This window comes from Sphaerodactylus townsendi, linkage group LG02, assembly GCF_021028975.2.
Source record: "Sphaerodactylus townsendi isolate TG3544 linkage group LG02, MPM_Stown_v2.3, whole genome shotgun sequence".
NCBI lineage: Eukaryota > Metazoa > Chordata > Lepidosauria > Squamata > Sphaerodactylidae > Sphaerodactylus > Sphaerodactylus townsendi.
The window spans coordinates 29,927,010-29,944,583 of NC_059426.1; the positions used below are offsets into that span (position 1 = coordinate 29,927,010).

The 17,574-nt window shown below is 41.3% G+C and overlaps 1 protein-coding gene across 1 annotated transcript in view; it reads left to right on the plus strand.

Annotated features, from left to right (window-relative positions):
- Positions 1-3,029: 3,029 nt before the first annotated feature.
- The window catches only part of TLK1 (tousled like kinase 1), a 75,902-nt gene continuing 61,357 nt past the window's right edge, over positions 3,030-17,574 (plus strand). Inside the window, exon 1 of the mRNA XM_048484248.1 lies at positions 3,030-3,692. Coding sequence (XP_048340205.1) covers positions 3,524-3,692 — 169 coding nt within the window. The 5' untranslated portion in view covers positions 3,030-3,523. The remainder of the gene's footprint in view (positions 3,693-17,574) is intronic.

Here is a 17,574-nt window from a genome sequence, read left to right on the forward strand (position 1 = left end):
CATTCATTCATTCATTCATTCATTTATGGGATTTCTATATCGCCCAATCCCCAAAGGGCTCTGGGCGGTGTTGCTGCAAACTCATTCCACGTTCTGCCCCACAGAACCCACAAGTACAGGTTACACTAGCTGAGACAGGGTTGAATCTGTAAAGCAAGACTAGTCCCATCTATGGCCGTGGCACCGCTAATGTGGCCATTTGTTCATCTCTGAAGCGATTAAAGTGGGTGGAACAAAGCCTCTTCTTCCCAAGCCAGCTCAACCCTGCCCTGCCTCTCCCCAAGGCTAGAAATGCGGAGGTACTGTGTGTGAACAGAAGTCAGATGCTATAGGGGATGTAGGGGACAGAAGACTGGTAGAAGGAGGGATTAAACAGTCTGTCAAAATTTGGCCACCCTTCAAGTTCTATATGGGATGTTGTCATGCTCACTGGGCTTGAAGAAATATAGAATCTATGGCAGTACAACAGAAACGTGAAGCTGCGTTGGATAGAGGCTGAACCAAGACATGGTACAGGAAAGGCTGGTGGTTCCTTCTGAGCAGTAAAGTTTCAAAGGCTTAAAATCAGTACTGTGTAATTAATCAGTGCCTCTAACATGGACATTTGGCTGGTTGTTGTAGATTTTCTGGGCTGTGTGGCCGTGGTCTGGTAGATTTTGTTCCTAACGTTTCGCCTGCATCTGTGGCTGACGAAACATATTGCGTTGCATTTGCATTGTATTGCAACCACACTTTTGCATAGCAAGTTCCACCCAAAACACTTACTGATTGGTTCCCCACCTTGGGGCATGGACAATATATATCCCACTGAATATTCTCGCTGACACAGTGTGTAACACACTTCTCTCTGTGATACACCTCTGAAGGTGCCGGCCACAGATACAGGCAAAACATTAGGAACAAGATCTACCAGACCATGGCCTCACAGCCCGGAAAACCCAAAACAACCAGTTGAATAAGGCCATGAAAGTCTCCGACAATACAATGAACATTTGAGTTCATGGTTATCCCATGTTATTACTAGTTGAGATCCATGCAGCAGGAAATGATGGTTAAAAGCCTGGTTGAGGCCTATTGGTCCAGCAGGCAAAAAGTGATAATTTGGAAATGTGGTTGGGGCATTTAATGAACAAGATTTGTTAGAATGGGTGGCTGGGACAGTAGAGAAAGACTATAGGCCTAGTGACTCATACAGGGGTAATTTTGAAGGATATGTGGCTGTATTTCAAAGTGATAAATTGGGTTGTATTGTGTGAGTGTTGAAATGAAGTGAGAGGGAAAAGTGTAATTGGAAAAAGGGCTGGGTTCATGTATGATGGGATTGGTAGTGAAGTTGTAGAGGATTATCATGCATAGGCATGTTTGTGGGTAGATACTCAAGATAATTTCCCAGATTTGTTTGCCCATAACTCATCATAATCCAGGCCATCACAGTATCATTAAATAACTGTAAAACAATGTGAATTTCCTGTTTTAGTGCATGCGTATGGAGAGTGGAGATTTGAATCGGGGCAGTTGCTGGATGAATTACTTCAGAGAAAGCATGAAATAAATGGCTTACATCATACAAAATTACATGCTAAACCAGAGTGTTTTTATGGGTAGCAGACAAGGTTCTTATGAAAGGAACTGAACATATATATATAACTTAGGATATGTGTTGATTAGTTCACGAAGTAGGACCGAGAAGGGGGCAGGATCAATAATGTGCTTGCCAAGTGAACAACTTATAAGTGTGCAAGTTGCCTTGCTGAAGCCAAAAATCCCCAGAAGCTGTTGGATCACCAAGGGGTCCATGAAGATGAAAAGGCATTCCAGTGTTTTGCATTGTAGCACCCCGATGTATACTGCTCGTGAATACAGAGATTTCATGTAGCTATCATGGCTAACAACTTATAGACCCATCCTGATTTTTATGTGTTTGGAGTGTATGCCTTAATATTCATAAGAGATAGGTAGGAATAGGGTGACAGTATTTTTTTCTGTTTGTTTGGAAGTGGTTTTAAGTCGCAAGGTGGAGGAAAAGCATAAATAAAAATAATTCCGGAGACTAGGAATGCAGGCCTCGGTGGGCATGTGGTGTGTCAAACTACTTGAGGCGCTGTGAATGGAACTCTCTCATATTTTTAATAGCTTGTAGGGAGACAATTTGGATCCGCAGGGAAGAAAGGAGGGAGGTTAAGCCTTTAGTTCTTAGCTGGCTGTTTTTTGACCTTTACCCCGTGGCTGCCATTTGACCCACTGGGGGAAATATGCAATTGCAGAAACATTTCCCCACCAGCCGGGCAACCACCAGGTGGGAATTAATCACAGTTTCCCCATTCCAGTGGATTCTGCACAGCAGATTTATAAGGTTATAAAAGAACCCATTTTCAGTTCATTTATAACGACTGCAACTCGGTACGAATACGCTGTGCGGAATGACTCTCGGGCTTGATCTCAATTGGGGTGGGGGGGGGGAGGAAAAAGGGAACCCTACCTCAGCTCTCCCAACACCTCCTCTATATATTGTGGAAGGCTTTCAAGACTGGACTCAACTGGTTGTTGTGGGCTTTCCAGCTGTGTGGCCGTGGTCTGGTAGATCTTGTTCCTAACGTTTCGCCTGCATCTGTGGCTGGCATCTTCAGAGGTGTATCGCAGAGAGAAGTCTGTTACACACTGTGTCCAGTGAGAAGGGAATGTTTATATACCCCACTAAATATACACAATATATACCCCACTAAACATTCCCTTCTCACTGGACACAGTGTATAACGCACTGCTTTCTGCGATGCACCTCTGGAGATGCCAGCCACAGATGCAGGCGGGACGTTAGGAACAAGATCTACCAGACCACGGCCATAACACAGCCCGGAAAGCCCACCACAACCAGCCTCGTCTATAGTTTGGCTGGCGGAGAGACCCAAGAGGGCGCGCCGCCACGGCCTGCTGAGAGGCGGGAGCAGGAGGAGCAGGTGCCCAGGCCGGCTGCGGGCGCGCTTTCGCCTCCTCCTCCTCCTCCCTGTGGGGGCCGAGATGCGCCACAGAAGCAGCGGCGGCGGCGCTCTGTCATCCTTCACCAGCCCGGCCGCGATAGCGCCTCTCCCCGGCGGGCTCCCGCTGCGTGTGTGCACGGCCGGCTCCTCCTTTTCCTCCTCCTCCTCCTCCTCCCCGCCGCCCTCTTCCCTCATGAGGTTGGGCTGCGAGAGGCTTCCCTCCGTCCTCAAGCTCCGAGGCGACGCAGTGCAGAGGCGCGCGGGCAGGTTGCTAGTCCGGCCTGAGCGGCCGCGGCTTCCCCTCCCGCGCTGAGGGAGCCACCTCGCCGCCGCCCGCCGCCCGCCGAGCCCCTCCGCGGCCTCCGCCTCGCGTGTGGTGTGGGGGGTCGCCGCTCCCCCCCTCCGGCCATGACCAGGGCAGCAGCGGCGGGAGCGGCGGCGTTGCTGGTCCCCCCGCCGCCGCCGCCGCCGCCGCCGCGCCGCCTCTTCCTCTCCCGCGAGTGCTGCTGCCCCCGGCGGCTGCCGCCGGGCTCCCGGAAAGTAGCTTGATGAGTGTCCAAAGTAGCCGTGGAAGTTTGGAGGGGTCGCCATCTTGGTCCCGGCTCTCCACGTCCCCACCGAGCCTGCAGGGCTGCTTCGCGGCGGCGGCGGTGGCCGTGGCGGCCTCGGCGGCGGCGGCCTCCCTGCTCCGCAGCAACGCGCCGCCTGGGAAGGAAGGTGAATGGCGGGGGGGGGGGGAGGGAGAGGGAAGGAGAGCCGCTCTCCTTCCTCGGGGAGAAGATGACGGGCTGGCGGCCGAGGTGGGGGAGACGGGCCTGTGGGGAGAGGGAGGAAGGGAGGGGCGCGGCATTCGCAGCAGCTGCGGCCGCCCGCCGCCTCAGGCCAGTCCCAGGCTTGCGGGGCCGAGGGCAAAGGGAAAGGCGACAAAACATGTCTGCCCTTCTCCAGTGCATCCGACTGGGAAAGGGCTAGACGGCAGCCGCCCCCACCCCCGCGCCCAGAAAACATCCTTGCATCTCAAAAAAGAGAAAGAAGAATCAAGCCCCTTCCTCAGCCCCCTATTTATTTGATCCCCCTATTTATTTGACACCCCCCCCCCCATGTCGCCTTAATTCCACCCCTTCGTTTCCAATGGCTTGGGGAGGGGGGTATTGATAAGTGCTTTCCCACCTCCCTCGTCTTTAAAACATTTTGAAAAGCTGTCTTTAGTCCATAGCTTTTTTTTGGGGGGGGGGGAGGCATTAAATGCAAATATATATATTTTTGCATTCCTTCCCCCCCTCTCCCGTATTGAATAATTTTTTAAAAAATATATATTGTAAAGTGGGGGGGGAGTGGGTTGTTATCCTTTTTTGGGGTAGTGGTGAGAATAATGATGAACGTGGCTGTTTGCTTAAAAAGAAAAAAAGGGTTGAGTCGTTTTGGCATCATGGAGGTGTAGGGTGGTGGAAAAGAGACAAAGATCGAGGCACTTATTGCTACAAGGAAGACACTTTCTTCAGCCATTGGTTTAGGACGAAAGTGACGGAAAAGGCGTTGAAAGCCATCGTGGAATGACTGCAACTTTCTCCTTTTCCTCCATGGCATCTTGGATGGTATTTTTTTTCCCTCTCTCTTCCTTCTCCTTTCCCCACCCCTCCTGTCTTAGAGCGACAGTGAGAGAGCAGGGTGTTGTGGGTGTTTGTGGGGAATATCTGTATGAAGGTTATGTGCAAACAAGTCCTTTATATTGTCCATTTCCCCCCTTGTTCCTTGCATTAAACTATGTTGCCACAAGATGTAGCAATTATACAGTGTATGAAATGATTAGGGTTTTTTCCCCTGCTTCTTTTAAAGTTAAAAATTGTGGTTCGTGAAGGACTGAGGGGAACTTTCGTGCATCCGACATATGGTATTCTGATGGAATGAATGTTGCATATTCATGGTTTTTGCAACGTGATGGCTCTTTGACGGCGGTGCTTATTTCAGTGCGTTGAATGGTTCTCGTCTTTTGTTTGCGTTGCAGACTTTTGAAAAAAATGGTGTTGCTCGGAGCTGTGGAAACTTTAAAACTTATAAATGGCGTTTTAAAATATGTTTGGAAACCGTGCTTTTATTTAGTGGATGTGAAGCTTGAATATAGCTTTTTTACAATCAGGCTTGCTGTTTTGACTAAGGGTTTTAAACCCTGGCGATGCATAATGGAAGTGGTGTGCCCTCTTTCTTCATTCCAGTAGTTGTCAGACTTGCATCACTCCTTGTCACTTTTGCACACGTTCCTAGATAGGAAGCTGACAATAGGAAGCTCAGAGATTGGCATGAAGGCGCTTTAGAAAAATACCTGAAATGGTTGGATTTATGGCATATGTTAAGTGACTGGCATTTTGTTCCTGCCTATTTCTTTGGAAACTGGAGCTCTTAAGGAGAAGATACAACAGTTATGGATCAGTTCAGACTAAGTTTATTAAGCTCAAGTGCTTAACATCAGCATTCAGTATTATGCAACACAACGTTTAACATGATATCGGTGTCTTTTTATTTAGGTAGTTTTACAGTGTTTTGATTTTACAGATTTTTCAGTGTTTCAAATGTGTGAATAGGGAAAATGCTCAGCTTGTATTTGCATTTTCTAGTGCGTAGAGTGTATGTGGTAACTAAGCCTCACTTTTAAGTGATTGCTAGCTCCATTTAATATTTATCCGCTTTGTTGAGATATCAGTCTGGTTTTATAAACTCTCCTTGTAAGGCTGTTTTGGAATGCCACGGTATTGATATTCTTCTGGAAGAAAACATGTCGAGATTTAATTGTGTTTGGAGAGCTAGAAATATTATCCTAGTAATGTGGAAGGAATTTGCATGTCACGCATAATGCTTCATTCACCTCGTTCAATCTTCCATGCTCTTCTATGTGCCTCTGTACACATTTGTTTTAGATTGTCTGACTGAAAGAGATATGTTTTTATTTATTAGTTGTTCAGAACATAATTATAGATCAGATGCAAGTAAACACTTGTATTCTGGAAACAGGCAGTGGGTATCCCCAACTCTCTGCTTTGACTTCCCAGTCATAAAGAACATGATAGAGGTGGGCAAACACTTAGGTACTTATATGCATTTTAAGTATTGGTTTTCTAAATCACTGTTGTCACCTGAAATGGCTGACTGCTCAATCTAGACATTTGTCATTTTCTTTGAGTGTACTTGTATTCAGTCTAGTTGTTTAGAAGATGCAACTCCATGATAAGGGGCTCCATATATTGCCCAAAGGAAGAATAATTTATTGAAAATGAAGAGCCTCTAGAATAGAGATGAAGACTACTGGTAATTGGAGCTGAATTTGAAACCTTCAGACTTGAAAGGAACAGACAGACAGTTAATTGCACTATTGTTCAGTGTGAGAATGTGTAGAACTACATCTCAAAATGGAGTCAACAACTGTGTGCTGAAGGCAGAACAACAAATTTTCAGATGCTAGACAACTTTTGGGGCCAAAATAAGCAAACTTGATGGATTTTCTTTTATAATACACATTTTATAATGTACTTCCAACTTTGATCATCAACATTTAAGTGCTTTTTTTAAAAAAAGAGAACCTGTCATGTTGGAAGCTACATGATAGAATAACAGTCATATATACCTTCATGGGTGATAAGTATGCTTTTTGTGACATAATTTGCATTTAGATGGGGGCAAGTCAGCAAGCAAACTTCAGTTAATTTGCACAAGCTTGATCAGAAGCATGTCCTTTATTTCCGGATAAGATATCTAACTGTAGTCTGTGCTTGATGCTATTAGGCAGTGTCTAGAGTAGTGTTTCCCAACCTTTTCGACGTCACAGTACCCTTGACCTCACTCTTCATATGTCACAGTACCCCTGCCATCCCTCTCTTCCCCCCCAGTGCCCCTGCTTGTCACCCGCCCACCTTCCCCTCCCAGGGTGAAGGGAAGCACTTGGGGGGGGGGGGCGGGAAGTGACTGCTGACTTTGCAGCAGGCCATGCCCTCTGGTCCAGCTCCATGTCCTTGTTGGCGCCGGTGGGAGACACTGCAAAAGTGAGGGGGCCCATTAGTGTTGCTGTGGTACCCCTGGGACATGCTCATAGCACCCCAGGGTACCACAGAACCCTGGTTGGGAATCGCTGGTTTAGAGACATGTTTTACTATTTGTTTTCTGATTGATAACACTTACTTAGTGCCCTGTAATAAGACTGACTGTTACTTGCTGACTTTTAAAAAGTGAAATCTGCCTCCTTATTTTTATGCTGAATGCTGAAGTTTGTGAAATAGTTTGTGTTTATTCACTGTATTCATATTTGGATCATTGTTGCGGAGAAAGCCGTCACATTACCAGTGCTGTCGTAAGCAGAGTTATGCCCTCTGAGTCTATTAAAATCAGTGGGCTTGTAAGAGTATAACTTTGCTAAGAATTGTAGTGCTGATGTCAGGAAAACCAGCAAACCAACTTTCTGCTGCAGTAGAAAAATATATTGAACACTTGCCTGAGAACTTACAGTATGTCTCACACCTGACACCTTGAGCATCAAAACATTAACTCTGCATTCAAGACTTTGAAGATGTGTAGCAGGGCTTGGAGACCACAGTAGTTGACTTGTCAGGAGAAGAGATGCTTACACTGTTTCTAATCTCAGATAATTTTTAAACAACATTTTATGAATAGTTTTTACTTCTGACTCTTTTTATTTCCCCAACTGGCAAACTAGGATACACATAAGAACCTTAGGATTCAGCTGCTGATTGTTCCTTGTCTAACAAGTACATTTGTAATGGTTGGCTGAATAAAAACCACACCACTGATACTTTGAAATTTCATAAATGTCCCAATGAGGTGCTGAGTAGTATGTAATGCATTTGATACTTATTACAATACTTGATGTATTAAAGTTTAGATATTAGAAACTTTTGCACATATTTCCACCTTCCAAAAAAAGAAAAGAAATCCACACACAAAACATAAACAAACTAGGTTTCCCACCACTTAATTTTTTTCCAACAAGTTCTCTCTTTAACAGTAGTGTTATTCATAAGTAGGAGAAACAAGACAAAAATCTGCTACACCTGTTTACCCAGGTAACTGTGGTAGGAATAAGCATATCACATGCCATGACAAATCTTTTAAACTGCTTTTCCCTCTGGCGGGGCGGGGCGTAGATGCATCCCTGCCTCCGTCTATTTAGCAATCATTTAATCTGGATATTGAGTTAAACTTTATACTGACATCAAACTTTTGTAACATATCTTCACCACACATAGCAAGTGTCATAATCAGGGACAAAATTAGATACATAACGCCAATATTATGTCATTTTAAAATAAATAATGTATCCTTGATAGCACAACATCCTCAGGTGTCTTTGTCGAATTAGTTCCTCAAAGATCAATAGCTGCTGATCAGAGCTGCTAATTTTGCTTCTATATACTAAAACTAAAGCTGTACATATATTGAAACCATTGCGATTATACTTCCCCGTTTGTTGATTTGATGTGTATATTTCCCAGCATATCCCAATTTCCTCTGTATGCTACAGCCGGTGGAGAAGTTGGAAGCAAGCAAATTATTCAAGATGTATATTCATCTTTGTAGATTTACATACATCTGTATAGACATTGTCTAATGTAAATTGTTACATTATTGTTATGATTATTAGAAATTCTAAAGTAATAAATAGCAACTAAAACAATATTTTAATATATTGACTTGTGAATCTAAAAATATTTTCACAGACTGTTTTCTTGACTATACCCAGAATTTCCAGTGTTTCATTTTGGGGAAAGTTCATGGGATAGAAAACCTGTTTTCTCACTTTCTCCCCCAGTCAGTGTAAAATGTTTGGGTTAGAAGGGATGTGGTAGAGGAAGACAGGCCATTACTTTTCTGGTCCTTTTTCCTGTTTGGGATGAGAATAAAATATTTTGATTCTTGCTGATAGGTAATATATAACTGTATATATTTTTTAAAAAATACATGGATGCTGATGGTAACAAATCCACTTTAAATAGGTTAAGTAATATAACATTCAAGTTAATTGAGTTGCTCACATGTATGCAATATTAGTATGGGATGATCTTGTATAGCTGTGTCCAAATACTTCTTCGATTAAATGAGCATCAGAGGATATAGATAAAAATATGTAATTAAAAACCAAGGACCTTTAATATCCTGATTTAATTGTGGTAGCGTTAGAGTGGAGAAATAAGAAAATGAGTTCTTCTGGAAGAGTATTTTAGAAGGGCAAATTATTCAGTAGTTAAGTTGGATCTAGAAACTAATCCCATATTTTATTTTTAACAAGTGAATTGTGTGTGTGTGTGTGTGTGTTAAGAGCCTTCAAGTTGCTTCCAGCTTATGGTGACCTTGCAAATTAATGTTCTGAATGTCATATTGCTGACAGCCTTGTTCAGGTCTTGCAAACTGAGGGCCATGGTGGCTTCCTTGGTTGTGTCTTTCTCTTTTCCTGCGGCCTTCAGCTTTCCCCAGCGTTATTGCCTTTTCTTGCGGCTCTTCTCATAATATGACCAAAGTATGATAGCCTCAGTTTTAGTAACTTTATATTCTAGAGAGAGTTTAGGTTTAATCTGATCCAGAATCCACTTATTTGCCTTTTATACCATCTACGGTATCTGTAAAACAAAATAGTGTTTTATTTCTGATGATGGCTTACAAGCATTCAGAGGAAACCCATCAATTTCGTTTAGACTGCTACGAGAGCCCTGTGTTTTCCTATAGTACTTGAGATAAAACCTCAGCCTGTACATTTCATGTGAGGGTTAAAAAAGCTTCCTAATTCATAGAAAGTATTCCTATGTAGTGGTTTCTATGTTGGAGCTGAAAAATAAGCTGCCTTAAGGTTTTTTTTTGGGGGGGGGAGGTACATGTATTACTCCTTAGCTTAAACTTTTAATGATAACCTAGTGTCCAAAGACATCTTCTCAACTTTTCTGAAACCATGTTGTAGAATTCCAGATATGCTATCAGCTTGTTATAGTATATGGTTTGGCCCATGTAAGTAACATCTAGAGTCTCTTCACAGGAAAGTAGTTACAAGAGAACAGTCTAAAATGTTGAGTGACTATTACATGATTGCAAAAGCACTAATTACTGTTTCACTATATGTATGTAAATGGATGCATTTTTGAGTCATGATCATTTATTCATTTTCCCCATGGGCACTTCACAGATAGAGGGAGCAACTTTATGAAACTTTTGTCTTTATAGTATATTTGTGCCTTGCAAAGTGATTAATTTGAACCTGCCACTTTCATGTTATTGATCAGAAAGATGAATTAAATCTCAAGTTGAAATGTGCTTGACCAAGTGAAAACCATATTCCTGATGCTGTGATTTGAGTATGACAGAGCTGTGCACTGGTTGTACATCCATCTTTTGTGATGTCTTTTGGAAAAACTTCTTCGGGATATTGTTATATGGGAGTTATCCCTTCGTTAGATAAATTAACTTTTCCTATGAAATTCTAGCAGTATGTATGTATTCTGATTTAGCCTTACTGCTGGTCAGTTGCAGACATTTTTTTGTTTTACTTGTTCCAGTATGCTGTAGAATGGTTTGAAATTTGAATACATAAAATGGTACTACTTTGATACATCGTTAACAAGTTTCAGTGTACTGGGTTTAAAATTGTGATACTATATAACTCAATGACTCTCTCTCTCTGAAGTGCTCGACCAACCCATGAACAGTTCAGATATCATGTGTTGCAATATGTGTTGTAACAGCAAATTTGCCTTCTAGATGTGAGCCAGAATTGTTCCCCAGATCTTTCTTCTCATCGCGGTGTCATGGGAACATGTATGCAGTAAGAACACCTGTAATTTTAGATCTAGTTGGTAGCATCAGGAGAAGATCATATTTACGATTATTCAGTTAGAGTGTTGTGGGTTTTCTGGGTTGTGTGGTCGTGTTCCAGTAGCATTTTCTCCTGACGTTTCACCTGCATCTATGGCTGGCATCTTTAGAGGATCAGATCCTCTGAAGATGCCAGATCCTCTGAAGATGCAACCCGGAAACCCCACAAAACTTTAGTGATTCCGTCCGTGAAAGCCTTCAACAATACATTACTGAATTATCTTGTTTAGGTCTTATTTCTTATAAATGGCCATGTAAATATGACATGTTATGACTTACTGTCCTCTTGAACTTGCTTCTAATGACAGAGTGCCATTTCAGATGAGTGTTTTGCTTCCTGCTTCTGTCTAACACAGTGTGTCTTTGCAAGATTATTTTAGAGGGAGTTAACAACTCCACTGGGAACTGTTCCATGATTTCGTCATAACTCCCAATCCTAAAGTAATACAAAAAGGAACAAAGCAGTATCCCATCAACTCACTTGCCTACTTTTGAACAAGTACCCCTACCAATGAATAACCTGAATTTCCAACAATCCTGTTTAAGTTATAAGCTACCTTTCACTCCCTAGGGAGGAAAGAAGTGATTTTACTTCTACAAGTTAGACTTTTTTTCACAGACAACTATAGCCTGTTGCTGCTGCCGTCTCCAAAAAAGCACAATAAGAACAACCACCTTTCCCCAAAGTTAAAGGAGTGTTTTTTCCCTTTCCCATTGCACTGTTGTAAGAGGCAGCCAGAAGGTGTTGCTTGCATCTTTTGCTAAATCTCTGCACAAAGACAAATAATCTTTCATTTCAAGTGGTGGTACTTTAAAGGAGGGATCAATGGCTACCCCTAATATTTCCCAGGTCAATTTGAAAACTGTATAATTCCACGCGGAGACACTACAGTCCGTTAATATCAGTGGGGTTAGACTGGCGTAACTTTGCACAGGAGTTTTACTGAAAAGCTGAGCTTCTAGGCAGAAAGTATGCTTGAAGAGCACAGGTTACCATCGAGCTCTCTCCTTCCACCAAGAGATTTCAAAGGGTGTGACAGAGATAGATGCACAGACTGGAAGAAACAGTGGTTGGGAAATCTGTTTTTCGTTTTATTCCACTTCTTGAGTTGGTGTATACAAACCACCATAACCAAGTCAATAAAATCAGGCAGATAAGATTCTACCAGTGGACTATAACTGAATGCTTAAAAGCGTATTTTTTAAAAATTACCTGATTTTTTAAATTACCTGATTTAAAAGTCAGTATGAATAAAATATGAATACATAAATGCCTATCGCTATAGTTTGTTAAAACTGAATATGACTGATTATCAAACTCTGGATTAAGTGCTGCCTTTTCTAGGTAAAATAGATCCTGTGGAGAAAAATTTAAAATCCTCAGAAGAAGTATTGTAAATTGCAATCCCATTTATTTCTGGGCTTCCTATTGGATCTAGGATTAGCAAATCACCCTAAGGGTTAGGATCCAGAATCTCAGCTATCTACTGAACTCTTATGCATTATCTTGTGTTCTCACGTTGTCCTCAAATATCTGCCAAATATTCAGTTCCCAAATTAGTCATTTGTATAAGAAAGTTACATTTGTGGATGGAATCTGGCTTTTCCTTGACTAGAAGTTCAATCCTTAGAGCTCACTTTATTTTCCCTAGCTTTTAATTGATGGTGTTAAGATGGGGAACCCATTGCTATTTCAAGAATATCAGGCTCATTCCACACATGCACTGCTTTCAGTGCTCTTTGAAGCTGTGCGGAATAGCAAAATCCACTTGCAAACAGTTGAGAAAGTGGTTTGAAAACGCATTATTTTGCGTGTGCGGAAGGGGCCTCAGAGACTCATGTTGCATTAAGAACAAATATATTCGGAGTCAGAGCTCTCTTTGTCAAAATTATGCCACAATTTATATGTTCACCTTTAAGATGCCACAGGATTCAGGGTCTACATTCTAATATAATAAATAATTGTTTGTGAAGGGATCAAATCAGAAGTCCTCAGACTTATGCACTTATTTCCCTACACTATACCATGGTTACTGTTTTAGGAAGTTTTAAAAAAGAACTGCAATTACTTGTGATATTGGCATCTCCATTTTAACAAATTGTAGTTTGCTTCTTGCCTATTAATATAAACTTTAATCTAAACTATCCTTTGTGTGTAATGGTGGTACTTCTTATGGGTAAAAGCCATGGTTTGTGACATCTGCATATAGCACTTGTCTTAATTCAGGTTACTTGCTAAATTAAGGTTAAGTTTGTTTAATCTGGTATGGTATTTGAGCTGATGAATCATGATTTGTCATAGGCCGATCAGAAAGTGTATTATTTTGCAACTGTTTGGTTTGATGTCTGAATAATTGCTGCTGTATTGTGTTATATGAGAACAAATTTATGCCTGAGCGCATCAAAAACAAATGCAGATAGACTTCTGAAAACCATAGTTTGTTTGACTGTAGTATGCTTGAAAGCTCAAATTATGGCCAGGGTTCTAAACTCTGCATTGTTCAAACAGTGGTTTGGTGGTGGTGTCTAAACTGAGCTTTTGTTCATGTTTCAACAAGTGCTATCCCTCTGGAATTCATTTTAATAATCAGCCCCCCCCCCCCCCCGTGAGCCTTGTCTTGACATATCCCTGATATCAGGACTTTTGCATATTAGAAAATGTCTTTTTACCCAGTTAGATGAATTTTAGAAATATAGACAATTCCCAGAAATTTTGAATCTATAGGGAAGGTACTTCCTTAAAACACACACACACACACACACACACACACACACACACACACACACACACACACACACACACACACACACACACACAGAGCCATACGCTTTTAGGAAAAGTTGTGCTGTGCAGTACTTACCTTCCTATTAATCCTGTTATGTTACTTCTTAAACAAAACAAGGCACGTAACATATGCTTGCATATAAAATAGTGCTATTTATCATGTTTAGGAATTTCAACATATACATGCTGTATTTTCTACCAGCCAAACTGCATTATTTTTTGTTGCCATCAAGTCACATCTGACTTATGGTGATCTCCGGTAGGGTTTTTCAAGGCAAGAGACATTCAGAGGTGGTTTGCCATTACCTGCTTTTCCATAGGGATCCTGGCATTCCTGGGTCTCCCCTCCAAATTCTTGCCAGGGTTGAGGCCCTGTTTAGCTTCTGAAGTGAGACTGTACCCAGTATTTAGGAGTGTGAGGTGAAACTGCTGCATGAGGGCTACCTTAGCAAATGTATCTTTTATTTGCAAACTGATAGCTAAAGAAAAGTTGAAATCAGCAAACAGATTTTATAGTAAACAGAAGTGTATTATTTTGTCACTTTCATCGTTATGGGAGTCTACCAGCATATCCAGTTAAATTGTTAATGCTGAAAATCTTTTATTACTAAATATCTCATATTAATTCTTGCCAAAAATTATAAATTCAAAACAATAAAATATATGCTGAGTGCATCTTCAGCAGGGGTTCCTGACTTTGCCGAACTTGTGGGTACGTTTTGCGTTTTGAAGAGAAGAATTAAGAGTTTGGTTTTACGCCTGGCTTTTCTGAACCGCCTCAAAGTGGCTTGCAAGCCCCTTGCCCTCCTTTATGTACTGCAGACACCTTGTGAGGTAGGTGGGGCTTAGAGAGTTCTGAGAGAATGGTGACTAGCCCAAGGTCACCCAGCAGGCTTCATGTTTAGGAGTGGGGAAGCAAACCTAGTTCACCAAATTGGAATTCACCACTCCTAACCGCTACACCATGCTGGCGGCCACCATTAAAAGTGTAAAATTTCTGAAGATTATGAAGCCACAAAGGAAACACTTTTTCTTCTGGAAAAAAATTGGGAATTGTATTTGAGTTTGAAATTTGCCTCTGTATTATTTTGCGCATTACTAAGGAGTTTGCCAAAAGTTTAAAACAACAGGCACCTTTCACTTTCTGGGAAAGTTACAGGGCTGAGTAAGTGTTTATGCTACCATATCTAAAGCAACTCATTCCCGGAAAAAGGTGGAAAATCTGATAAGCCTGGTGGAAGAGTGACTATCCTGCCTCAGTGAGTTAGTAAGGTGAGGGGGTCCATTTCATATGGACTCCTTGATCTCTTGCTCTGAATTTTGATGTAGTTTGGCTCATTAATTTCCCAAAGGTTGCAGACCCTTTGTCTAGTAAGAGGTGAATATATAAGCGTGGTTCTGTATATGCCTAATTTTATTATTTCTGTCATATCATAAATGAACTGTTTCTGTAAATATTAAAAAATTGAAGGTTTATACATAATGCTCTAAAAATTCTTGCTGATTGTACCTTGCTTCTGTAACTTAAATTGTAATAAAAGGGACACTGTAGAGGAAAAATCTTGCCAGGACGCAATATATCTTAAGATTTACTAAGATTGTCTTTTTATGAGCTAAAACTTGGCGCAGCTGTGGTAGCACTGTTGTTTTGGGTCCCATGGTAAATTTGTGAGTGATTGAGTGTTTAGGTAAGAGATAGGTAGGAATTCCTCAAGGACAACATAATATGTGTTACAAAGTGAGCCCTGACTTTTAAAGCCAGAAATGAGTATAGGCTTCTGTGCTGAAATATAGACATTTTTTCCTCAGTAATATGTGAATGATAACTCTCTCTCTCTCGTTCGTTTGTTTGTTTACCAATGGAGAGCTATCATCTTGGTGTAGCCTAAGCTACTAGTAAGTGATAAACCCCAAAGAATGGTGATTTTATAACCCTCGTAATACAGTATAAGAAACCTTTTAGTTTTTCTGAGTCATGTAGGTTGGCCTGTGTTACTTGCTAATTAGATTGGATAGCCTCAAGCATTGTATAACTACCCCGACTAAACTTTGTCATTACTTTTCAATTGCGCACTATACATTCTCAATTAGAAATTCTTAGCTCTTAGTTTAGTCATGCTTCTTTTCCATAACATGTGTCTCATTGCAACTTTTTGAAAATTCTGAGAAGCATTTTCTAGAATTATGAGCAAGTGATCTCAAGATTTGGATATGTTGTACAGATATTTTGGGGGGTCTAGACTGCCTACAGATTTTACCAAATGGCATTATATTGATTGTGTTTGGTTCAGATCTATTAGGTTGGTAATTGGTGATCTGTTAACTTGTTTTACATATTAAAATTGAGCTTTTCCTGCATGGTGCATATCTTGGCATAACCACTTCCCTTCTGACCTGTTGCTTTCATCTTCTAGCAATAATTTAATGCAACATCTTTATAAAAGGAATCTGGAAATTAAAATGGTTTAAATCACTCAGTACAAACGACAATGGAAATCACTGTAATAGACTCGTAAGGGAGTTGATTAACATGCCTCATTGAGATTTTGAAAATTTGTGATTATATTGGGGATAAATAAATGCTTTGAATGTAATAAGATGTACAATGATTTGTGCTGCTTTGTGTGTATGTGTCTGTTCAGTCATATATTAAAGTAAAAATATAAGGACAGTAAAATGTAGCCTTATGGGCCAAAGAGAAATTTAAAAGTAATGGGAATGCTTGGTAGCAGAAGAAAGCTCAGATTTTATTCTTTGTACGCTCTGCTATTCAAAGCTGTGAATTATATTATGCAAATCTCAGAAGCTTGCTTGTATCTATTTGGCCACTGAGGTTTGAGGTGATGCAGTGGTGGGATTCAGCAGGTTCACACCACTTCAGCGGAACCGGTTGTTAAAATGGTGGTTGTAAACAACCGGTTGTTAAATTATTTGAATTCCACCACTGGGGTGATGTTAGGAAGACAGGTTTTGGATCCAGCTGGAGACTAAAATGGCAACAACTGTTTGCACTCCTTTTGTATTCTGTTGTGCTTTGTGATGCTGTAGCTGCCACTTCTTGTGTGGGTTCACCTTTTTCACTGCACTTGGGGGGAAACAACTATTTTTTTCCTGTACTTAAGTATACCCACATACTGAAGAGATCATTTCTTGCATGTTGGGGTCTGGCCCACTGAAGCTTGTGTCAAGTATACACAAACTGCTGCACAATTATTTATTTCTCATGCCTTTTTGCTTTTGAAGTGCTGAGGAGACAACGAAGACAACAAAATTAGAATGATTCCAGTTCTAACTGCTGTTATTTTTTTTAAATCAATGCACTTAAATCAGTAAGTGTGCTTTTAGCAGAATTCAGTAGGCTTGGTTTTAAACATTTCATTCATTTTGAAACAGTGAAAACAAAATAGTGTCGTAAAATCCTATTGTGACAAAGAGTCTTCTGATACCATAAAACTGAATGAATTGATATTGTGGGATAAATTTTTGTGAACTGGATGCTTGGATTCAGTTTACATAGAGAGTGAATATTACCCAAAGCTACAAACAACAGAAAGGAGGAGGCAATTATTACGAGCAGCCAGGGGGCTGGTTTTCATTAGAGAGCAAAAGTGAAAACAAGATCCAGGCAGGACAATAAAATAATCTACGTGTGTGTGCAGACTGCACCAACATCTAACCCAATAATGTAGAATGAGTCTGAACTTGATGTACCATATATACTCATGTATAAGCCGAGTTTTTCAGCCCTGTTTTAAGGCTGAAAAATGCCCCCTCGGCTTATACACGAGTCCTGCTTACCAGCCAGCTCTTCAGGCCTCTGTGGAGGCTGGGTGTGTGGCCGGGACGACCTCCCTGTGGCTGCACAAGCCGCTTGTTGCTGCCCTCCTGGGAGGGTGAATGGGAACCCTGGCTGGCTGGGCTTCCTCAAACCCCGGAGGCAGAGGGAGCTCCTTT